The sequence below is a fragment of the Drosophila ananassae genome, chromosome 3L (assembly GCF_017639315.1).
Source record: "Drosophila ananassae strain 14024-0371.13 chromosome 3L, ASM1763931v2, whole genome shotgun sequence".
NCBI lineage: Eukaryota > Metazoa > Arthropoda > Insecta > Diptera > Drosophilidae > Drosophila > Drosophila ananassae.
The window spans coordinates 16,283,520-16,308,221 of record NC_057929.1 but is presented as its reverse complement, the minus strand read 5'-3'; the positions used below and the strand labels follow the sequence as shown (position 1 = coordinate 16,308,221).

The window sequence follows — 24,702 nt, the reverse complement described above, 5'->3', positions numbered from 1 at the left end:
AACAGTGTTGCCATACTAGTTTTGCAATGATAGTTGCCAGCTGGTTGAAATGAGAGATACCAGTCGGCCTTGCTCCTTGTGGCAACCCGGACGAGCAAAAGCAAAACAAAAACAGTAAGAAAATTTAAAAACGTCATTGTTTATTGTAAGCGGCTATACTATTGAATTATTGGAGAACAAAATCAGCATTATGCACAACGGTACGAGCTTATTTGCAACGTTTATCCTTGCGATGGTGTTGCTGTTGCAGCTGCAGTCCACCTGTGACGCAGCTGCCACAAAACCCCCACAAAAGACGGTGCAAATTTCAGAGCCCAGTGCACCGGCTGGGGAAGCTGAAGCTATAAGTCAGGAGCACAGAAAGTCTGTCATGAAGGCGCTGAATGTGCCAAAGGAGTCTGTGCCTGCCTCCCCTAAGGGGAGTGAAGCTGCGGCACCGGTGGACACTAAACTCCCTGCTCCGCCGGAGTCGGAGTCCGCAGTTATGCCCGAGGAGGATGTACAGATTGAGCAGTCTCGCCCAGCTCCAGATATGGAGTTTCCCGGCCAGGCGGTTGTCTACGTCCTAGTGGGCATCACCAGTTCAGCTATTCTGCTTCTCGTGTTGCGGGTATATCGGTAAGTGGACACTCTCATATCACACTCAAGCCAAACAATCATTTAATGTTATCTACACTTATTTAATTTCCATTTATTATAATTAAGTTCGACTTTTGCCGTTTTGCTTATCAATATTTCAATGTAGATTCAGATTCATAGATAAGAGCTTCTAATCGACAAGTAATTACTCTCTTTCAGCTTGCGGCTATCACGGGCGGAACGCAAGTACGGCGTGCATGGCGATAGGGCCAACCAGGAGCTGACACCACTGCCAATGGCCATCGAGGACGTGAATAGCGACGAGGAGGACCACACGCTCTTTGAGGTTAATCGCCAGAATATTCGCATATTATGAAATAGCAAACACCAGAACACTCCAAAGATCTGTTTGGTCGACCCGCCATTCGTAACACTTCCCAGCAGGCTTGCCTTCACCCTTAGATATTTAACGCATTGTAGATTTACGCTGTAGCTTCTAACTATATCACACTATGTATAATGCCCGGTTCCCCCTACTACTTACAAAACTAAGTTCTGTGCATTTCTCCCCAAAAACGCAGTTGGTTCAGGTTTAACGAATCAAAGGAAAACAAAACCACTTGTGATAACAATTACAATGATATGTTTATGTCTATAAGTATAATGATGCCGCTGAAGCCCCAAAGGCATTAAAAAATCTCAAAGTATGGATTCTTTCAAGTCGCTTGTGCGTGTATGTTCTTGAATAATAAATGTTATATTAAATGTACTTCATATTCTGTTTATTTTAGACACTTTCACAACTCTTTTTTTTATTTTTTTAACATACAATACACTTAGACTTAATACATTTTAATAGGCTTAATTATGGATTTTACAAACTCTATGCTGGATACAGGCAGTACACTCGTACAAACATTGAAATGCACTCACTTGGACTTAAGAACTAGGATCACATAAATAATTTATTAACAATACTGCGACTGCGGTTGTGTCGTCCTGCCCTGCCACAAAAATACCAGGTGGAGCTTATGACTACCAATAACTCTAATCTTGAGCTTCGCTAAAGTGTTACATTTGTGGTTGGCACTGTAGTTTGTAAATATTCGCGCTCTCTGCTAATGCAGAGTCGGATTTGGACGATATCAGATGTCAGATCATGCTGCCGAACATCCGTTTGCCGCGGGTCAAGACCAGACTGACCACCATTACGGTTAGTAGGAAGAACACCAGGCTCAGGAAGGTGGTTATGAAGCGGCATCTTTGGCGGAACTTCTTTTCCTTTTCCATTTTCAGGCGCAGCTGCTCGGCCCGGGGCAGGTCGAGCGTGAAGTCCGATTCAGGACGAGAAGATGGCTGTAAAAGAGAGATAATTGTTAAACTATATAGTTTGTTACTCTTCCCTTCCCTATTAAATTATTATTTGATCAACAATTAAGTAAAGTTTGCGATTTATGTAAATCACTGGCCATAAACGGGCCCTTACGAGCCACTCTTGGCATTGATAATGATGATTATAATCGTGCATATTCGTATCGATCCCATTTGGTTGCCAGTCAAAATAGAGCTTCAGCTCGACGACGTATGTGTATATTTATTTGCTAAGCATTTCAGGTCACAAAATATATATTATTGTCATAAATCACAGACCGGCCATCTCGTGCTTGCCAATATTTGCAGTTGAATAAGGCGTGGTCGCATGTTAAATAAAAAAAAAGATGAAAAATAAAAAAAAAGGGCTCCAACGCACAAAAATTTGACCCACTGAGCTTTGTTTTCTTGGCTTTTGTTGTTTTTGGCAGTGCGGCGCATCTTCATTTTTTTTTTTGTATCTGACTGTCTCACTTTTAGCGACACAACCTTGAAATATTTTTTTCAGTAACAGCGAAAAAAAAATCAAAAGCAGACTTGAAACAAAACGTTAACAGTTTTTTGTTGATGCCTTTTTTTATTTTTGGTTTTTTTTGCCGATTCTCGCTAAACATGTTAAAAGTTATGAAACGCTTTTTGAAATTTCACTTGGCCAGGTGCTGACAACGGTATGGCTGACAAAAAAAATGCATTAGCACGGTTCGTATCTTAAGGATGCGACCCATTCGAGGTGCAACGGAAGTGAAGTAATTTTAGCACTCGTGAAGTAACCTAAAAGTTTCCTCTTCAGCAAACTCAATTAAGTAACTTGAAGTTCTGTTTTTGGGTCTTGAAATATGGGTGTTTACAAATCCATGTATCTGCACACTTGCATGTGTCAAGAGACGAGATTGGATCGCTTATCGAATTTCAAGATATTCGGCGCTGGAGTGAAAGCGGCGTATACGCAATATGTGGTCATTAAAAGGGCATTCAAGTGTAATTTTGTGTGTCTTTGGAGTGCTTTCAACACACACTCTCACACACACCCCTCTGCCGCTGAGTGTGTAATTGAGCTGCCAAGAAGAAACACTAACAATTTTGCCAGCAAATTTTGTGCACACCTTTTTTTTTATGCATTTTATTGTGATGTGATAGCTTTGGTTCGTAGATATTGTTGTTGCTGGGCTGCATTGTTTTCGATCCGGGTGATCATTTATTTTTATTTTTTTAACAGATTACAGTGTATACTAATTAAGATGTTAAGAGGGTTTCAGGTTTAATTTTCTTTATTTAAAATTAAAATATTTCTAGATTTCTTGATCCTCTAATCACGGTCTAGAAGATCTTAACTAAATATATATATTTTTAATATTAAATCTGATGAATTTACGATAAGAATTTAAAATTGTTTTTTATTTTCCGCCTTTGAAACCCATTTAACCTCTTTATTTTTCTTTCAAACCATATATCTGACAAGTCTATTAAAAGTATCTCTTAGGTAGCTTCCACTGTATCTCGAACCATATGCGCATACAATCGAAATGAGAAATTGAAATGAACACAAGTTTGCGGTACATTTTTGCCTTCCGGCTTCTTTTCTCTTCTTGTCTCTCCCTTCATGATGATTCGCTTGTCTTAGGTTAGTGATGCTGTTCAAAGTCGGAGGAATATATGTATATATATAGATACATATGGGTATTTGTGGGTTCGTTATTACCGTTACTGTTTATCAGCCAGACTACTGTGAAACGGCAAAAGACGTAATCGGCAAATGATGACGAACGTAGGCTGCGGGGCAGTTACCGCATTCCGGGATTTGCAAGTGTATCTGCCAGATACACTCACATCCACACCTCAAGCGAGCGAGTGTGTGAGTTGGAGTGTAACGGTTTTATTGGCCTGCCATCGCAAATGAAGTGCAATTGTGGCGCGAAGCCCCTCCGTGTGGGTGGAGATGAATTGAAATTTGAATTCGAGCATGAATATCTTTGCTGATTTTGACGCCGCGGCCGGATCGGATCAATGGACCCGCCCCACCGTCTAGGGAGACGCCTAATTCATAAGCTAATTTGCAAATGATGCCACACCGTGCCCCAACACGTCTCCGCACACGCAATAAATAATAAATAAATACATTTTAGACACAACAAAAAAAAAAAACTGCCTAAGATATGCAAAATGATGAGAAACCCGACTACTGCTTGTAAATTCCCGCTTAACCCGGCCTTGAAATACATTTTTTTTTATATATTATTAAATGCCTTCCCGCCAAATACGGGCGCGGAGCTGGGTGTGTGCTAATTTTTGGAAAGAAAATCCCATCCATCCAACGATCGATGGTCGCGGTAGCGGTGGCTTTTTAATTTGCCGCACACGTTTTCCGCTGACATTGAAAGCGCCACTTCTTTTCCATTTCCCCCTTGCCACTGTCTCGGGAAGTTGGCCAAGTTGCCCCACGAGCAAGTACATCAGGTTTGAAAAATCACTCTCGATGAGAGAAAACAAAATTTCAACACGTCCAAGTACACCTGGCCGCCCGTAATCTTTTCATATTGCGGGGGAATCCGTATTCTTGCTCACGTCTTGGGAATGGCAGTACATTACTTAGTTACTGCCCACAATTGTTATCTGAAGAATTTCATCTGGGAATCTTTTAGGCACGATTTAGAAACATAACTTGGAGATAACTTAAAGCATTCTTATACCATATTCACTTGAAGGTATTTATTCCATTATTTTTGGACACTGGATCCCTGATCCGCGAGCTTCGAGCTTTAGTCAACAACTGATCCGGACCCAGACTGGCCCAAAAACCAGGTGAATGTCTTCATAGCGGTCTCCTCTACACTCTATATTAGTTTCTTTTTGTCTTAGACAATTAGCAGATGTGTGCTAATGCGAGTAAAGTGTGGCAATAAGCCCACGAGTCGCAAGCCTGAGCGGCGGATTTAATTCAATTTAAGCCTGTGTGCAAACATTTATGCAATTTTCGCAAATGTATTTTCTTCTTTCGCTCGCTCTCCTTCGATTTGTGCAGTGGGGAAATTGCAATCGGAGGCTGACTCCGATTGAGTCACCACCACTAGCACCACTACTCCACCGGTGGCTGTGGGTGGGCGTGGCAGAATTGCGAAATTCAGGTGGCAGCCTAATTAGTTGTTGCCTTTCCCTCGGCGGGCACACACGGCGTATGAGTAATGGGTGGAAATTTGATCCCATAATTGCTGGCAGTAGGGGGGGGCCCAGTCCAAAACTTCCGTAGAGCAATACCCCTGGGCCGAATACCAATGCAGATTTATATAAGCCAAAAAGAAAAGATACCCCATGGCAGGCAGTGCACAGGAAGAAATCAAAGATTTATTTCCGGTTGGCTTTCCATCACAAAAATTCAAAAAAATCTAAATTTAACATTTTCATTTCAGATTTGAAATAGAGAATCGATCTACAAATCTAGCAAGGTATTCTTTTTCAGGAGAGGATGAAAATTGGCTAAAATAAGGAGATGGTTAGAGGCTGTAGATAAAGTACCGAATTTTATAAGCTGATTGAGATTAAATTCGTAATTTTAATAGAAATTTTTGAATATATTAAAGATCTTAAGGTTTAAGAATCAAAGAAAAATACCTCTTTAGGAGACATATTTGCAAATCCCTGATCCCTGATCAGAAAAATTAAAGTCTTGATGCAGATTAATAAAGAACCAAACTAAGATCAGTTTTTATATATCTTTCTTAGGATCCGATAGAAACTAGCCAAAATATAGACATGGTTAGAGGTCATGTATGAAAAAGAGGTCAGGTATGGACTCAGGTTTCACCACAAAAATGTACGTATTTTGTTCTCAATGTGAAAGCCACTATTTAAATGGCCCAAAGACTGCCTCTCGTGCAAGATGGCAATCCAAGAAGGTTGACAACTCCATGACCAGCGACTGCTCTTGAGGCCTGCCCCCCAAATGGAATCCGCGGCATAACCCAGTTTGCGATGGGTGGTTGTGGTGGTGGTATAGTATGGTACTGTTGTCACCAACGGCCCACAACTATCCAATGGTGTGTCCACTGGTGTGGTGGTAAGTGTGGTTGCAATTGCGATTGCAACACTTTGTGGCAGCTAAAACGCGTGCAGCGGCCGCTTTTGGACCAGCTCGCCTTACATCTTGCTGCGTTTTCATTTTCATTTCAGTTTCGGTTTCGATTTCGTTTTGGCATTCATGACAGCAAACCCGTTTCGTTTTCGGTTTCGTTTGCTGCCGGCGGCCAATTGCCGTGGGACGAGTTTTGAGCCATTGGGGCATCCAAGGGGAGGGCAGTGGAGGGGAGTGGATGGTCAAAAGGAATTACGAGGCGGAGGAGTAGGAGGACTTCAGGATGGGGCCGGCTGCGAAACGTCCTTAAAGGTCATTCGAGTTGTAGGGCAACTCTTTTGCCACTTGTTGCATGGCTTGTTGATTTTTTGTGCCGGTTATCGGTGGAATGTAATCGATGGCCAATTAGGTGGCCTGGCCTGGCCGGCCAGTTGGCCAAGATGCGGCAACGGCAGAGACACCGGCCGACCAGCCGACGTCTTAACGGAATTTAAAGGTTAACTGGTACAGTGTCGCTTAACCGTATTTTTCGCACGATTGCCCCACAATATCGCGAGCCCCTGAGCCCCCGAGTATCTCAAGTTCAAATCGCCCCTGATAGATCCGATATCTACGAATGCAAAGCACAGAACGCAAAAGCCCCACCATAAAGGTGAACAAACCTTAGCCAGTTGCCAGCTTGCCAGCCTGCCAGTCGTTCCACAGAAAGTGAAAACTGATTGGAATTCCGAGCGCGAACTGAGCACTTAAATGGTGGCCAGAATCAGTCGATTTGCGGATATTGCATAAGCCATTAGGCCCGAAACGGAAGGCTTAGAACGGAAGCCTAAAATGGTATAGTGGAATTTTGAGAGAGTTTGGCCGAAAAAGCCACAAAGTTCTAGGTGTGATATTAGACGTGGTAATACTCTATAATAGGTGTTTTTTACAATGTCATAAAATTAGAAACAAAAAAGGGATTTTTAATAAAACTTATAGAGGCATAAAAACACTTAAAAAGTGTCAGAAGCTAAAACAATTTTATAGTTTGTAAATTGTAATGTTATTGAAAACACAGTTCCTTGAAAACCTTAATTAAAAATTGTTTTTATTTTTAGATGCTCTACTTAGGAGAGATTAATGATCAAAAGCGATATTAGCAGTCTTTATTTAGAAACTGAGATGCCAAATTATAATATGATTGTAGTCCTCTGCCTGTAGTTCAATGCGACTGCTCTCGATTTCAAGTCATCGATCAGATTTACGACTTAATCTGGCGCTTACTGAAGAGCCATCGAACCGGATGGCAAGACATGCCAAGGCACCTGTTCGAGCCAACATTAGATGTAATTATGTGGCCCGAAGAGCCAAAGGGGTAACAGTAGCCTGTTGACCCGACTCTGGCAGCTTAATTAATCATAAAACAGAGGCCCTGACTGTGACTCTGACTCTGAATGCAGTGGCTATGAATGTGGAGATACTATCTCATCATATACTCATCGCCAGGCACTCACTGTCTGGTGCATAATAATTCCAATTCCGAATGATGTTCTTGTTTGAAAAAAAAAACAAAAAAAAAAGCGCGGGTGTTCGAGGCGATTTAATGTGTTCACGATGTGGCTACCAAAATGGTTAGCATTGCGGCCAAGGATGAGGCTGCACGAATGGCTACAACCATCGGACAAGCTTAGAATTGGAATTAAGATTGAGATTGAAATTGGACTTGGACTTGGAATTCGGGGAAGGGGAACTAATGGAGACGCATCGGAAGTCATGCAAATCGCTGGTCTATAATCAGCAAACTTGAGATAGTTTGGCAGTTTTGATTGTTTAATTTCCACTGGGCTGGGCGACCTCGAGCTGCAACTCGGCTTGGTTGCAATTAGTCGGGGCATTAATCATACGCCTCGTTGGCCCGGCCAGCTCATAATTATCTCTGCAAGCGCTGGCCGATCCAAATTCGGCTATCATTTCGCAACACACTTGACCCAAGTTTTGTTAATGATATACCATAAATCTGCCATTCAAGGGTTATGCTTTTTTTAGATATTATAATGGAAAGGATTAATTAATCGCCACTAAGGATAAATTGAATTTTAATCTTTGCAATTGAAAGTGGCACGAATGCTTCTCTATTTCAGTTTGATTTATTCAGTGAACGGAAATAAAATTATTGGAGATAGAATCCCATTGAAATCTAATTCGAATTTGATTATCGATAATTAATTCATTCGTTATGAATCGTGGCATTTTGATGGCTCTGCCTGAATGCTTCTCATCTGGATGAGCCAGACGAGATTCAAATCTTCGGAATATTACGTTTTAGAAATGGGAACATGGAGTTACTTCATAGGAGCTACTTGAACAGCTGGTAAAAATGAGTACTCACATAGGACAGCGTCGGCTGGGCACTGCTGATGACCAGTTCGCCTCCACTGCGCTGCTTGCCGAGGAGCGACTGGTGCAGACGATTCGTTCCATAGTACATCTCCCAGATGCTGGGCTTCTTGCGGTGCCACTCGGTGATGCTGTCCCTGTCCCCCTTGCCACCTCCTGGGCCGGCACACGCTCCGGTGGTGTTTATGTTTCCAGCTCCCTGACCGCCCACTGCCAGAATGGGCTTGTGGAAGGTAAGATTCCTCTGCATCTGCGTCACCACCGTTGTGGTGGATATTCCCTGATTCGGATGCAGGGCCTCCAGTTCCAGCTGCGGCGTGGAGGCGGGAGAGGGCGTGGTGCTGCGCGACAAACTGGTGGTGGTCACCTCCGACTCCACATAGCACTCGGCTGCCGGGAAGATCTCGGCAATCGACTTGCGCTTCATCTTGAAGTTGGGATCGCTGGCACAGCGTATGGTCATGATCTGTTCCCGGACACTTAGCGGCTTGCCGCTGGCCGAGATTAGGACTCCGTCGCGCACTGCTTCATAGGCGTTCAGCTGGAGATCGGCACAGCTGCGCCGCCGTTCCAGGGCGTTCTGCATTCGGACCACGTGCTGCTGGCGCCCCAACCCGCTGCTCAGTTGCCGGAGCTCCAGCTCACTGTGCTGGTTCATCCGCTGGAGGTACGACTCCAACTCCTGTTTCAGGGTGTGGATCATGCCCTCCAGCTCCTTGGGCACATCCGGGGGCGGGGTCGTGGAGGGCGTGGGTGCCGCTGAGGATTGGGGCGTGACCCGGGAGAGAAGTCGTATCTTGTCACGAACGTCTTCGAGCAGCTCGCGGGTATTCTGGAAGTGCAACTGATCCTCATAGCGCTTGGCATAGGTCTCGGATCCGGCATCTGCAGCTGCAGCTCCCCTTCCTGCCCCTCCGCCCCTTTCGCTCTCCAGGCGATAGGCATCTTCCGGACAGGAATTGATGTACTTGGCGCACTTGTAGTTGTTCTCCGCCAGCTGTTCGTCATTCAGGAAGCTGGGATTGTCGATGCCCCGCTGCCCCGCCCCGTTGGGGGCCAATAGGAAGGCGTCCAGATCAATGTCCAGCAGGGAGTCGTCCGACAGTTGCTGCTGCTGCTGCTCCAGGATGGTGGGCAGCTGGTTGTAGGCCTTCAGCTTCTCCCCGATGTCCAGGGCTTGGGGCGATGTGGCCTGCATGAAGCTGACGATGTGCTCCCGGGCGTACAGGCAGGGGAAGGTCTTCAGGTGTCGATCCAGGTTCTCGATGCTCGTCTCCAGGATGCGCAGCTTGTCGCTGTAGTGGTGCAACAGCAGCCCCTCGCCCCGCGCCTCGCTCTCACTGTTTGCGGCAGCTCCGGCTGCATCTTGCATGTCCGAGCGCTGACTCTTTACTGGGGACGAGTTTTCCCCCGACGTTGTGGCATCCACATGGGGTGGTGCGGCTGCCACTGCCACAGCTGCAGCTTCTGCTGCTGCCACCTCCCGCAGCGCCGTCGACGGCAGCTGGAGTGGTGGCCGCAACCGCTGCCTGGCGGCCACACTCTTGATCTTCTCCTGGCCACCGATGACCGGTTCGCAGTAGATGTGCTCGTCCAGCGAGTATGTGGAGCAGACATTGGAGCTGTAATAACCGGACGAGCCGCTTTTGTCCGTGGAATAGTGTGAGCCACCACCGCCTTGCGCCTCGGACGCTGTGGCTCCTCCTGCCACCCCAGATCCTCCCGATGTATTGGCTGCAGATGTTGCAGTTGCGCCAGTGGCTGGCAGTCCCGAATCCGAGGTATGTGTGCTGCTGACATTGGAAGCCACGGAGCACTTCTTGCTCCGCTCCCCACCGCCACTGGACACCTCGTGCTCCACTCCATTCTTTTTCAATGGCATCGCGGCTGTTGTTGCCACTGCCGCTGTTGCTGCAGATGTTGCACTCAGTGTTGCACTCGCCGTGCTGCAAAGAGAAGAGAAAAAAAATGATGGTAAGAGCTGTGAAAATCTGTGGCAAGAAAAAAAAGATAGCTTGGCCGAAAGGGAAACCTGCCAATGGAAAGCGGTTTCTGTTGGTTTTTCGCAATTGCCGTTTTGTTTACGTTTCGTCAACTGAAAAACGGGGAAACTGGGAAACTGCGACACGCTGTGAGACTTAAAAACGCTTAAAAAACTGCAACTGCAACAGCGACAGTAACAGCAACAGCCACTAGCTGAAGGCGAAAACTGGTTAACTGGGTTAGTGGTTTTGTTTACAGTTGACATGCAAATGTCCATAACTCGAGTGGCGGCCGATCCACAGTACAGTATCCCGGATATCCAGTAATATTATTTCGGACAGTCCTAATAACGTTTCTACTTAGCCAGTTTTTAATATTTTTAACATCAGCATACGAATTCGATTCCGATTCAAATCAAACTTGTTCTAAACAGGATTTCGGCTTCAGTAACTGTTGCAATATGGGTTTTTCAGTTGCTTTCAGTTTCGGTTGTTCGACTGCCTAACTGTAAAGTGAGGCATGCTGCATGTGAAGTCTATCTGCTGTTGAAGATATCTGCTTTTTTTTTGGCAAAACGAGCTTGTTTGGGCCAAGTTTTTGGTGAACCATGAAATCCAACCAGCCCCTGATGAGGAAGGTGGGTGGCTGTTACACAGGTTGCGAGGTTATGGGGTGGCAAGTGCAGCGAAATGAAATGGAAACTTAATTGAATGGAACGCCAGCTTCCCACTCGACTTGGTACTAAACTTCACAAGCTCGTTACAGATGGCTACTGACTGTTTTATGGCCAACATTTCGAATCTCTTTGTAGATTTCCGCTTCGAAAAGAAAAATGTAACGTCAGTTTATTGGCAGATCCTGGTAGCCAGTTTAGTTGGCTTAAAGGTCCATACTGATTGATTGCTTTCCGAAAACAGAAATATAGTATTATTATGCGAAATTCTAATCGGACAGATTTGCATTTTCTCTGGGGCATATTTGCATTTTTTTGACCGTTTGGCGCCAGTGGCATGGCTTTAATAACTCACTTACGATCGGGTAACAAGCTTCTAGAATCGGCCCGGTACTAGGTCAACGCTTTTGGCCAAAAACCGAATTGCGTAATAACGGTTGTTGCTCCGGAGTCCGGACCCCGGAGTCTCATGGCATTTGTTCTTGTATGGTAAGTTGGTGCGTTACGCACCCAAAATTGATAAGTTGCGGTCAGTGGCGACTGCCAAGTGTTACTATGTTTTATTTATTTTTGTTTTTTGTTTTTTTCTTATAGATTTTTAGTTGAATTTTTTCGGTGGCATGACTACCGATGCGTACGATATTCGCCCGCAAGTGGCAACAGAAATCGCAGCAAGGTTACATTTCGATTCCATCGCCCCGGCAAGAGCATGAAATATTTTGCAATCTTTTTTTGTTGTATCTACTGGTATCTATGGGTATATGTTTATTTTGTTTGTTTCGAAGTGTGTTAATTAAAATGTTCAGCCTCGTTTGCATGCACGGAACACTGGCCTACCGGACGGATAGATCAACGGACTGCCGGGACAGACGGAAAAACTTTGGTAAAGAGTTTGGTGTGTCGGCCGCTAATTGTTGTTGACTGGCTTGCCAAGACAAATTACACTAGACTTCAATATATATTTCGGAGCAGCGATTAAAAATTGGCACTGAGATGTTAGTGAGTGATCGAGTTGGCAATAAAGTAGCGATCTCCGCCTATCAATTGCAAATCAATCAATGGCCCAGCGCGTTTTTATTGCAGCGATTATATCGCCGATTTAGCCACTCAAGATGGATGGATTGGCTAAACACTGACCTTGGCCAGAGCCATAAAGCACAGATATAACTATGGCCTAGGCTGTGGTGGCTCAGAAATTGAATACAAATTAGCGACGAGTATCGACAATTGATCACTGGCATTATCATAGGCCAGAGCCAACTGCATTGTTTGGCCCGAAGCTGGCTCGAAAGAAGGTCATCTTCAAATGGCTACTGTGCGAAAATAATATTTTATTTTTTAGTTAGCATGCGTGAGCAGTTAGCATCAAATGACTTAAAAGTGGCAACAGCCCCTGAATACCAATTCGAAGGGGCTGTGGAAAAGGGCGATTTGGTATTGGCCAAGTGTAGTATTTATAGCCAGATGTAATTGCTTAGACCTTGATGGAGAACCATACTCTTTCCTTGATCCGCTCTTGGGGATTATCTTATCATGGCTATCGGGCCAGTGCCTCATTTCCATATTCTGCCAAATGCAATGACCAAAACTGCCGAAGCTATCTGCCAATTAATTGAAATTGCTGTCAGTGTGCGGCACGACTTAATGCATATGCATCAACATAACAATCTATAAGTATTTATTTTGTATTTTTGATAAATATTTCAAACCAAAACGGGCTCTCGTCTCGTCTGACCTTCACCGATCCGAAGATCATACATATACGATGTATACGATGGTGGCTTCTTTAATTTCAATTAATAAACGTAATTGTTGCAGCTGTCTGCAGTTGCCGCTGCCGATGTTGCTGCCGATGTTGCTGCTGTTGCTGATGGTGGTGTTGCGATGACCGCCATCAAGTGTTTGCCAAGCCAAGTGGCGGCTTCTCAATAACAAAAACAACAAAAAAGCAACAAGATATATGCACGTATACCCCAATACCATATACATATAAAGAGAAAAAGAGGTGAAGGCTGACAACAGGCGCCAAAAACCGCATTGCTTGGATGCAGCAGCAGCAACAGCAACTTGAACTTCGCTGCAACTGCAGACATGATTTACATAGTGGCTGTGGCAGCAACAGGTTGCTTGCCACATGCTTCTGTATGCTCATGACCAGAACTCCCCAGCAATCTCTCGCAATCATAATCCTCATTTAGGGCAACACTTCGCCACTGATTGCTATCCGCCTTAATGCCCCGCTAATTGCCCCGCAACAACATAATTACAAAATACCGCTGCCCGCATTGCTGCATTGAACCGTGAAGTGTTGCCCCCGTAATTGCATTAACCGGAATAGGGTTTCCGATCTGCCCCCTGCCCCCTGCCACCAGCAAAGTCAAGGTCGCTGCCTGAAGGTCGCTCGGATGGGTATTCATATCAGAGTGTTTACTTTGTTGCATTTCGAGGGTTTGGAAGCCTTGTAAGCCTCACTTTTCTGCCTCAAGTGGGGAATACTTCAGACATTATTTTCAAAGATGTCGATGAGAAGATTCCAGAGTCTTACCTTTGATACTTGAGCATGGCACGGGGCAGCAGGAAGTTTTCGCTACTACTGGTGGGTTTCAGGCCAGCTGCTGCTCCACTTCCTCCGGTAGTGGAGGAGACTCCTTCTCCGGCAGCACCTGCTCCGCCATTGCCTCCACTCCTGGCGAAGAAGGCTCCCAGTCGTTGCAGGTACGCGAATTTTCCAACTCCATTCGGATCGTGGGCTGCAGAGTAGCTCTTGGCACTGCTACTCCGACTGCTGCTGCTTCCGCTCCGGCTCTGGCTTCTACTCTGGCTCCGGCTCCGGCTCCTGCCCTGACTCGTGTCACCCGTGTCGTCGTCCTCCTCGTCGTAGGGCAGCACTTCGATTGCATCAAAGTCGTAGGAGTTGAAATAGGCCTGCTCCCGGGTCCGCTGGACCTGGGCGGCTTCCGTTACATGATCGGCGGATATGTCCGTGGCGGTTTTCTTGCTGGCAGTTACCTGTGAGCTCTTGCAGATAGGCATGGTTTTCTGAAAGACAAGAGTTGGAAATGACAAATGAATAAGTTTATACAACAAACTGAGAAATAAAGAAATATGATTATTGTTTCTGCCACTCGGTGGAAGCTTGCAACACTTCACGGCTCTGCTAAAATGCATCCGCTTTGGCCAAACTGGAAGTGGAACTGGTTTGCGCCACTTGCATAGAACCCCCTTACCAGATGGAAGCGTTTTTGCCTCGCTCATGACTTTGCATTAATTAGCCGAAAAGGGTTTTGCGCAATTGCATAATTTTGTTGGATGCCAGGGGGAGTGAGCACTCCTAGCCATAATTTATGGCCATCGCCTGGACGCGGTAACTCTGCTAAATGCCAACTGATAGCAACACCCCCGAAACCGATGATGATGAGGCACCCAAAATGCATTTATGTAAAAGCGTTGGGTTATGCCGGGGCAGTTATGTGTATGATCGATAGATAAGTACATGCCAGGCTAGACGGGACCTGCTGACAGCTCCATCATCATCATGCCACAGAGGTGGTGCTGAGTGGCCAGTTGGCTCATCGCAGTGAAATATGTTCCGCGTTATCGACAAAGAGCTGACGAGGCTCAATTGGCGGTTTCGCTTGCTGTTGCAATCAGTGTGTGCCACACAGAAAGCCTTTCGGCCAATACCCCAAAATTATGGCTAACCAAATGGGGCTTCCTAATTGATGGAGATTTGCGGAGATGTATGTTAGTGGTTTAAAAGGTTATGAAATAATTTGCTTTACAGTAGCTGGGTTTTTAAGTTAAAATAGTGAAATATGAACTTTAAAATACATCCTTGAACAATAGAATTCTTGGAAAAATGTCTGTTTAAGTAATAATTGAGATGACCCCGTGATGGGAGGTTTTTCTCAATAAATTTGTGGTTAACTTGGCCAACTGATGAGGCGCCTCGATTGACGGATTTCTGTGCCAGTGGCGGCCATAATCGCAGTAATAATAATAGTGGCGATATAATCACCGATCGTGTTACCATATGCCGTTGCTGATGACATGCCAATCTGAGTATCGAGTGCCATTCCACATGCCACATACCACATGCCACATGCACATGTGTGCCATGGTCAAGACGCAGTCAGTCGCTTTTTCTAGTTCTGCCGGCCAAGTGACAACTCAAAGTTATTTTGTCGTCTTCGAAAAGCACTGACAGCCGCCGCGGAAAAATAAAACAAACTATTGAGGAACATAAAAGTAAAACTCGAATGGAAAAACATAAATAACTGAAACGCTTGTTGACTAGAAACCAGATCGGAAAGATAACTTCAACCAACTAGAGCGGAGGGCAAGTCGTCCATTCACTGGATTCCTATAATCCGAGCGAGCCAGTCTAATGCTAATATTGCACAATCTTCCTATTACTAATAAGAATAGATACGGAACTTGGGGTTATTGTTTGGGAATACAATCGGTGTGGCTGGGTCTTCTTTTTTTGGCCAGTTTGCTGGCCGCAAACAATCGAGTGCTGAAGTGGGGGCCACTCGAGTTATGGAAATGCGAATAATAAGTAACTGGGCACTGTCTAAATTCAGATGTCGACCTGCACGGAGACGTGAGGGTTTTATTTATAGTTTGCTCTTCAATCAGAATGCCTGCGGTGGCTTTTGATATTTTAATGAGTCAATTGCCCGTGCCATATGGAATGCTCGGAATTGGAGTCCCAATCCGAATCAGAAACTAAACTCACAATCAATAAGAAAAAAAAGAGGGGGGCTGTTGCCATGTTATACATACATCTCCGCCTTGACTTATTTGCCGTGAATTCATCATCGCAGACGGCCAAACAAAAGACTTAAGCGACAAACGCCGATTGCTCAAGAGGGGCGCGAGTAAATCCGAAAAGAAATCTCCACAAACGAATCCGATCAAAATCCGCAACACAAAATCTGCATTGTTTTCCACTCGCATTGCAAAATTGTGTATTTTGCCAGCAGCAGCATCGGTTAGTAATGATGCTAATTTACACTGTGCAAAATTACTTGCACCGCCCATGTTTTTTCTGCAAGCGGCAACATCAAACTGCCTGTGGCTAAAAACAAAAGACAACTCTTAACTACAATGAGTTAACCGAAATGCCTACTTTTTCCAATAAAACATATTTTATGATGTTTTTTAAACAAAAACTAAAGATACTCCTTTGATTTTGAAGCCCAAGAGAAGACTTGTTTGGCAATCCTTCGTAATTCTTTTTATATCTCAAAGAGCAGAGGTCTTTGGTGATTTCTTTATCCGAGTAAAAGGCCTAAAACAATTGAAATATAAAAAAATATAATAATCAGAAAAAAAGCCACTTTAATGCAGATTTGGCAAGTGCCTGGCCCTTGGTTATTTTTTTTATTAAATATATAGTTTACACCTTCATTATGTCCGAGGCTGTTTAATATCTCCATTCCCTCCCTATCTCTTGGCCTGGCCAGGAGGAGGTGGCGGCTTTTTAAAAGTTCACGCCTCGTTGCACCACCCACACCATCAGCAGCAGCCGCAGCACCACCTTCTCCAAAACATCAACGTTTGTCATTGAGGTTGGTGCGAGCGACTGTCGCAAAACCTCTAATTAGTTGGTCTCAAAGAGACATTTTGCAACGATGATTACAGCGAGTTGGAGGCAATTAATGGGCCTGCCGCTGCACTGGCCGCAGAACTGAACCCATAATTGCGTCTGAGCGCGATAAAAACGCAGTGGGTTAATGCTAATTGCAAACACATTAGTAGGAATTTTGCTCCTTTTTTTTAAAGGTTTTTTTAATCCATCTAATTAGGGTCTGTGGGAATTTAGAAAGCTAAGCTGTCTAAGAAGTCAGTCATATTATTTAAACCTATTTCATCTGAATAATTATATTACAAATTCCTTAAACAATTTATCCCCTGACTGATACCTTTTACTGACTATCTGTAGGACATCATTAAATTGGAATTATAAACCTTCCTACATTGGATAACCGAAACAGAGAACAAATATGCCATCTGCAGCTTCAGTACTACACGAATTACAGCTTCTTACACAATGGAACGTGCTGATTGATTGTTAATTTGCCCCATGAGTGATCCCTTTGGATGCCGACAGGGCATGATTAAATTGCGATTTATCCGAGTGTGAGGCAATCAAATGGAAGTGCATTAAGGGGGGGTTAGGGTTTTAAAATTTTTTTTTTTCGATTTTTTTTTATTTTTTATTTTCTTATTAAAGAACCTTTCAAGAATACTGTGTCCAAATTTTAGATGGATAGGTGCATTATTAACAAAGATACAGCGATTTTAGCAACCCCACCTCCGAGCCAGGCCAACGGAGAGAAAAACTTCAAAGCGTTTTTCCCAAAACTCACTTTTTCAAAGTCGGTGCCCATCATAACTTCAAAACTACTGAATCGATCGTTTTGAAATTTTTACCACTTCTTGCCAACATGATTGACCAGGTATCCCTGGAGAGTTTTTTCCAAATTTGTTTAAATTTCTATTTTTTAAATAACAAATTAGCCGATTTTTTTCCTCAAAAATCACGTTTTTCACTTCAAAGTGTTCCCAAAAATTTAAAAATCGGAACTTCTAAAAACCCTCCCAGGGTTACCTGGGAAAAATGTCTATCTAACGATAGAACTTTGATTTTTTGATTTCAGATAATCTACAACCGATATATGAGGGGCACCGCAATGCAACTTTTTTTCGAGGAGCCTGCTAATAATGGTCGCCATTGCCGTAGTTCTTATTATTTTTTTCTGAAAATTTTACAAAACATTCTTCAAATGTTGTACTTCAATCTAAAAATAGTTTAAATAAATAGATGTTTACCAGATCCTCAAAAAAAAAACATGAAAATGTGTCTTTTTTTGCTCGCTCAGACCCTAACCCCCCCTTAATTAGATAACCACAGACTGGTCCATGGCCCATGGCCCATGGCAGACCCATGGCATCCAACAGGCTCCCAGGCCCAAAGTAAATAAGTTATAAAATTTAACGAGCATAATTAAGTGCAAGAGCTCTGGGTGATGGTGATGGTGGTGGCAAAGTCAGTTTTGACCAATAAATCGCAAAACTGGCACCGCCGCCCCTGCCCATAGATTATGTAAATGGCCCAGAGCCACTTGGCCGGTTTGGCGGTGCAGTTTTTTTTTTATTTATTTATTTCCAGCTCTGTGTTATCGAACCATTAGAACGGTGGCTGCCATGTTGACAATAGATAATGCCGAGGGTCGTAAATTTATGCTAAGCCCGGACCTTGCCCTTGAGAACTTTAGACACTCGATGTAGTTTCGTTTCATCAGAAATCATCTGAAAGATGGCCACCGAAAGAAATCCGAGAGGCATCTGCCACAAGAAGAACACAATCAATAGTTGGATTTTTTAATTTTTCTCAGTGTAGTGTAATGAGCCAGCAGCTGGTCGGCTCTTGATTGTTTACTTGGAGGAGAACGCTGTTTTCAATTAACCTTGTCCGCTCGCATTGACCATCAACGACGCTCTAAAAACAAAATTCGGCTAAAGAGCAGAAGCAGAAGCTCCGAAAATAGAATGGCCAGGCATTGAATAAAAAATCCAACAGCCACTAGTGGATATACAATATTTCTTTTATTTTTAAACAAACAAATGCCAAGCGGAGCTGCCGCGTTGAACGGCCACCAATTATGCATGCACATCAAGAGGAACTTCGTCAGCAACTGCCCGCCGACAACTGCTCCATCAACAGCACACCACCCTGCCCCACCGCACTGCCACACCACCGCACCACCGTTGAGGGGCTCAGTCAGGCGGCAAGGCACTCGACTTACCCACTAACACCCTCTGCCCACCAAGCCGCCACCCACTGGCGGACTTCCCGCCATCTGGTGCAGTCTTTTGTTTGATTGTTGATGCCACATGGAGTTGCAAGCAATCTTGTTTTTGTTGGACTTTGAATTTTTTTCACTATCACTTGTTTATATTCAGAAAGGTATTCCGCTAAATTAACAAAAATTTAAGCCATTTTCCAGGCACTACTTTGGCAACTTTGCAGCCAAGTTGCAACATTATTTTCTTTCTTCCAACGAAGGCCCATTATGTTCCGCTACTGAGCTCCTCCTATTTCCCAACTTTTCTGGGTTAAATAATGAAAAAGAAAACCTTTCGAAAGAAATATTGCTATTAAGCCAAAGGAATAAGATCTTCTCTATGTTGGCAGAAGAGAAAAAAAAGATTTAAGCTTAATCCAAATAAACATACATGTTGCTAGACTCATAGCCGCATTTTGTGCGTTTTGCAATTTCAGAGCTTAAACTAGTTTTTTCCTCTTATATCAAAAAAACAGAATTCCAATGTTTTTTTTTCATTTGTTTCTTGTTGGGGCGTCCAAGAGCCATTGAGAAGGATGTACAGAGGCTTAAATACTCCGAGGTTACCCCAGTGATATGAATGCAGTTGCTGTTGTTGAGCCGACATTGCGGCTTGTTGCAGGTTGCAGGTTGTAGGTTGTTGCTTGTAGGTTGTAGGTTGCAGGTTGTACCACATGTATGTACCACTTGACACACAGCAATAGAAAAGGCTAACAGGAGGAGTGGGCGGCCGGCTGAGCACCGACAACTGTGCAAACATGGCCAACGGAACTACCAACTGTTAAGCCATGTTGGGACTTTATTTCGTTAGCGGGCCAGCGGGCTCGGGCTCAGGCTCAGGCTCAAGGTTGTTTTGGAAAATGAATTTTCATTTCAACGAAAATCTGATCCTAATCAGAACTAGCTCTTGCAATTATTTCCAAGATTGATTAATGAAGTTAAGCCAAAAAAAAACCCCCCTTTACAGTGAACGAATAAAGAAATAGCAGCCAAGAAACCCAAATTTTTGATGGGCTGCCGAATTCATTTGAATAGACTCATATGCATAATCATATTTGAGTTCGTCAGAGCAGTCAAGGTCAATAAGAGATGGGGCCAGGCGGGCATTTGACATTTGGTTTACGTTTTTAGTTAACACAGTTGAAGAGCCAAACACAGCAAATACGGTGGCAACAAGTGCAATTTATTGACCAGGCTATGAACTTGAATTGGGCAATGGGCTGGGCCGGATGTCCAGCATGAAATAATCAATTAAAGGCCCATAAAGTGAAGACAGAAATGGGGGAAACCCCAGAGTGGAAACGCCAATCAGTTTGGGATACAACTGCCAATTAGAGGTGCATTTGTTATCGGATGCACCGCAAGTGCAGGAGCCCAGCAACAAACCCGGCCCAAACATTTGAGCCACAAAGCGCCCGGCCTGTCGACAAACTAATCAGTGAGTGTGTGTGGAAACGGGTTTATGGCACTTGGCCAGACCAGAGCTCCATTATGATGGAAATTAGCCTCATAATCGTAATAGTGGGTTTTGGGTTCAAGTCTGCCAAGTCTATGGATGTATATTGGTGTTGTGGCCATTATATATATTGCTGTGAGCCAAATTGAAAACAATTAAGACAATTTAAATCAATTGAAAGTTGATATATCGATGTCACCGGATGCCCTGAACTTGAAAAATTACCATTTAATTTGCCAGTTCAATGCGTTTTGTTTTTTCTTTTGATGCCCATTATTAATATGATTTTAATGGCCGGTCTCCTCCAGACTTCTTCCACTTTGGATCCAAACCCGATTATACGAATGCTAATGGGATGTGGATAGCATGGGGCAAGTGTTTGCTGGAGCTGGGAACTTGTTTCCAATTCAATTTTAGCGTTCTTTTTGCTTAATTAGTTGACACGCTCGCAACAAAACAGCAAACACAAGGCGGTAGCAGGGTCCTTTTTTTTTGGGGGCTTAGGGACAAGCCAGCAGAGAAGCACTTCAAACTTCTTTCTTCTATAACTCCTTTAAAAATCGTTCGAATTGGAATGTTTGGAATAATTACATTTGTTTTAAAGAAGCGATAAAGAAAATAATCAAGTCTTATACTCTACTAGTACCTGGTATAAAAATAGCAATTAAATCAGAAGAGAAGGGAAATCAAACATCAATAATTTATAGACCAGACTTCCATCTGCTTCGATCAGATGCAGATCTTTTACAATCTCCCCCTCTTAAAAAGACATTCTGATAAACGATCCAACATGCTACAAATGCGATAATTTGTCAACCAGTTGGACGAGTATCGGCTGATCGGATATTGATATATGTTATATACCTTCGATCCGTAGTATTCGAACGCTTTGGAGTCAAAGCACCAAAGCATACCAAAGCGATGGTTATTATTTACCTTTGTTTATTTTTAAATATTTAATAAAATATTTTATTTTGGTCTGGCCGGGGACGGGGACGGGGCCAAACGTGTTTCTGGCCAAGTTCTATGCATGAGCTTATCAGTCTTGACTGGTTTATCGCCGAGCTGGCTCGAATAAAGCCCAAATCGGGCTTGTAGCTAATTCCGGTTCGACGAACCTTTCACTTACTGGAGCTCTGCGAATTCCACACAAAAACCAAACAAAGCTGTTAAATAATCGAGACAACGTGCCACAAATGACTTGATCTATTGCCTTCGCTTGGGGTGTGGAGTTGGGGGGCCACCCACTCGGCCTGCAACTGGTGTGACCTTTAACCCCCTGAAAACCCACAGCATTTATGTGGCCTCTTTTAATTCGGCGGGAACCGCAATTAGTAATTGCGGCTGGCCTGGGGTTTCAATTTGCAATGAACTGCCTCCGACCGCATCATGAAAATGGAATATTTATTTGCTTATTTGTCTGCTCTTGGATTTAGATATTATATTATAATTATTGGAATTATTATTGGAGAAAAAAAAAAAAAACTACAAACACTGCCATAGATGGAGATGTTTGGGGTGTTGCTTGTATTTTGTCAATGACCGCATTCATTCATTAATAATTTAAGTTGGTTGCCTCATTAATTTTCGCCAAAGCTGAGCCCCCAAGTAACACCCACAATTGTTGGTAGTGTCGCTGTAAGCCATTTGGTTTTTCTCCGCTATTTATAGCCACCATTATGGCCAGAGATGCGCACTATGGCGTAATAACTACATGTAATATGATGATTAATTATGACGTCGATCGGTTATCGTTTTCGAGTGGAACCTTTTCGAGAAATAAAAAAAAACACTTAATCGCTCACTAAACGCTTTTCAATGCAACCTGCCCCAAAGTGGCGTTAATTGAAATGTATTTTCGGTGCATCTTCAGCCACGCCCAGTGGTGGCACCACTTCTCTCTATCCATCCCTCCATCTCCAAACTTTAAATAGCCATGAAGAAAAAAACAAAGATAGACACTAAATATTATCTAATTTCTGCTTCGTTTGAGGCATTTGTTTTGTGATTTTTATATATTTTTTTTTTCATAAAAAATTATATATGTTTTATCTTGTATTTCTCATTCATTCAACTGGTTTGCCATTTGCTTAATTTGGTGAAACAAACTCGTTGTGAGCTTTCGATGATTTTTGTTTTTAGTTAAAGCAATTAATGCACAAATCTTAGTGGGAGTCTGGGAACAGGGATCTCTCCGATCTGAACTAGAAGATCAGTCGATGAATCAATTTACATCCCATAATGGCTATGCCTTTGATTATTTATTATCCGATGGAGCTAATGAATGGCCACAGCAATTCTGGCCAAAAGACAGCCATTGGTTGTGACAGGAATTTCTATTTATGATTAGCCAAAAAGTCACAGACAACACACCAAAAAAAAAGTAAATTCCACCAAAGGCTTTGCCAGAAATTAAATCATCAGAGGAATTTAATTTGAATGATTCGAGCGGATAGTGAGAAGTGTTTGCTTAATCAACTTGTACACAAAAATGTCAATTTCAAATGAATGAGGCAACAATTCAATTTATTTGCCATTAAAGTGGTTACATTTTACAGCTCTTTGGGGTGAATATTTTGCAATTAGGAAAGTAAAGTGATTTTGAAGGCTGATAAAACAGAGTACTCTTATAGGATTTTGGGTATTTTTATTTATTTATCTTTTAAATAAATTCCTTTAGAATGAGGATTAAATATTAGACATTTTACTGAAACTTATAATGGTATAAAGCTTATAATGGTAGAGAACTAAAATGGTTCCAAAAATTATAATATTTTTTAAAGTAATGTCTAATAATACTGCCCAAAAAAGTAATGTTTTATAAAAAATAGTAAACACTGGAGCTATTTTATAATTTATAGTAATAAAGGTTACTTTTTATTGTCTCCTAAAACTAATACATTTATATAGAGAATATTTAATTAAGCTTCTTAAATATTTAACTGGCTTTGTTCCTCTTTTACTAAAATGTAAAACCTATAAGGGTATTTGGTGGAAAAACCTAATTAGCCTCGGGCTATTTGGTTTATATATTTTTACACTTTTTACGAGGCTCATTAAAGGCCAGGACTGTCAAGCATAAAAAAGCCAGTACAGTACTGGCCTGGCATTCTGTTCTATTTGCTGTAAATCCTTATCTAATTTATGCAAATTCCATATCAGTTTAATGACACAATCGGCGGGCAGCGAGCACAGAGCAGCGAACAGAGACTAGGTGCTCACGATTTGTGGCAACTAATTTGTTTAATTGTAATTAGCTGTAATTGGTTTATGTTAATTGCATTTGAACCATTCAGACTTACCTCACACGGACCTCAGTGAGTTGCGAACAGAGTGAGTCCCTTGCTGGACGGTGTTGCATAAATGTTTGGCGGCTGGCGGTAGAGACGCACTGCGAGGCACACACAGACACACGAAATTAGAAATTGGTAAAGCAACAATTGCATTAATAAGTTTTAATTGCCGAAAACGTACACAGAAGACACAGAAACATATAGTAGACACAGGCCGGAGACACTGCCGGCGACACAAAATAAAACTTGAATGCAAACTTGGTCGAAAAAAGTCAAATGGTCAAGCTGCCCAGCGGAGTTGATTAAAATTTTGTAAAATATTGCCGGACGTCGCCACTAAGTTAGCTCTTTTTTTTTTTTATCTTTTGGATTTTTATTTTTTTTGGTAGTGGCTCTTTGGCTTGTTTTTTTTATCTCATCTGTCGCCTGAGGGGGAGCTGGGACGGGGCTGGGCGGGGAGATAAACAAAAACAAAAGCTCAAATATTGCAGCAGTTAAGAAGAAGAAGCAGCCGCAGCAGCAACAGCAACAGCAGCAGCAACATCATCAGCAACAGCAGCAACAGTAAGAGAAGATGGCCAAAGCGCACGCCAAAAAGTCCGACTTATGCAATTTCTTTTTGTTTATTTTCAATTTGTGCCTCTTTGGTTTCTTTCTTCGCGGCGGCGCGGCGTCGCGGCTCACACACACTTTTCCTCGCTCCGCTTGCTATTGTTGCTGGATGCATATTTATTTCGCGCACATTTTCGCTGCCTTGCAGTTTCGCACTCTGCTGTTCGGTTCGCCACTCGAAATTGTGTCAGAATATCATGGCCTGGGCTCTACTTTTTAAGAAAAGACCACTTTATGCACCTTGCACTGTCCGGCCAAAGTCTCAAGTCTAAGCAACATGAAACATAAATATCAGCAACATACACGACAGCAACACTAACGGCAGCAACATACAACTGATAAGATGCAACCAGGCAAGCGACACCAACCAGACAACCGACAACACGACCAAACCGAAAGACCGCGCGAAGCGATATAAATATAAATATATATTTTTA

General features: G+C 43.1%; 2 protein-coding genes across 7 annotated transcripts; one reads left to right on the top strand and one right to left on the bottom strand.

Annotated features, from left to right (window-relative positions):
• Nucleotides 1–52: 52 nt before the first annotated feature.
• On the top strand, nucleotides 53–1,348 carry LOC6494098. 2 transcript variants are annotated; one of them, XM_001960947.4, is made up of 3 exons: nucleotides 53–618; nucleotides 799–925; nucleotides 1,161–1,348. In XM_001960947.4, exons 1-3 carry the CDS (start codon nucleotides 191–193, stop codon nucleotides 1,173–1,175), a joined length of 570 nt encoding a protein of 189 aa, XP_001960983.2. In that variant the 5' UTR covers nucleotides 53–190; the 3' UTR covers nucleotides 1,176–1,348. The 2 variants fall into 2 exon arrangements, with proteins under 2 accessions (XP_001960983.2, XP_014762638.1); XM_014907152.3 differs by having other exon boundaries at nucleotides 799–1,348.
• LOC6496478 lies at nucleotides 1,345–24,702 on the bottom strand. 5 transcript variants are annotated; one of them, XM_032450446.2, is made up of 5 exons: nucleotides 23,835–24,702; nucleotides 23,663–23,751; nucleotides 13,594–14,087; nucleotides 8,385–10,338; nucleotides 1,345–1,935 (listed from the first exon to the last, which is right to left on the bottom strand). In XM_032450446.2, the coding sequence occupies exons 3-5, from the start codon at nucleotides 14,079–14,081 to the stop codon at nucleotides 1,732–1,734; spliced, it is 2,646 nt and encodes an 881-aa protein (XP_032306337.1). In that variant the 5' UTR covers nucleotides 14,082–14,087; nucleotides 23,663–23,751; nucleotides 23,835–24,702; the 3' UTR covers nucleotides 1,345–1,731. The 5 variants fall into 5 exon arrangements, with proteins under 5 accessions (XP_032306337.1, XP_044571641.1, XP_014763853.1 ...); XM_044715706.1 differs by having other exon boundaries at nucleotides 23,663–24,101; nucleotides 24,569–24,702; XM_014908367.3 differs by having other exon boundaries at nucleotides 24,569–24,702.

Bases quoted from the DNA above. Each gene is read 5' to 3' on its own strand.
- LOC6494098 (XM_014907152.3), top strand. From the start codon at position 191: ATGCACAACGGTACGAGCTTATTTGCAACGTTTATCCTTGCGATGGTG. The intron at 619-798 runs GTAAGTGGACAC...ACTCTCTTTCAG, and splicing joins CTCGTGTTGCGGGTATATCG to CTTGCGGCTATCACGGGCGG.
- LOC6496478 (XM_032450446.2), bottom strand. From the start codon at position 14,081: ATGCCTATCTGCAAGAGCTCACAGGTAACTGCCAGCAAGAAAACCGCC. The intron at 10,339-13,593 runs GTAAGACTCTGG...TTCTCTTTGCAG, and splicing joins GCCATGCTCAAGTATCAAAG to CACGGCGAGTGCAACACTGA. The intron at 1,936-8,384 runs GTGAGTACTCAT...TCTCTTTTACAG, and splicing joins CCCAGCCGACGCTGTCCTAT to CCATCTTCTCGTCCTGAATC.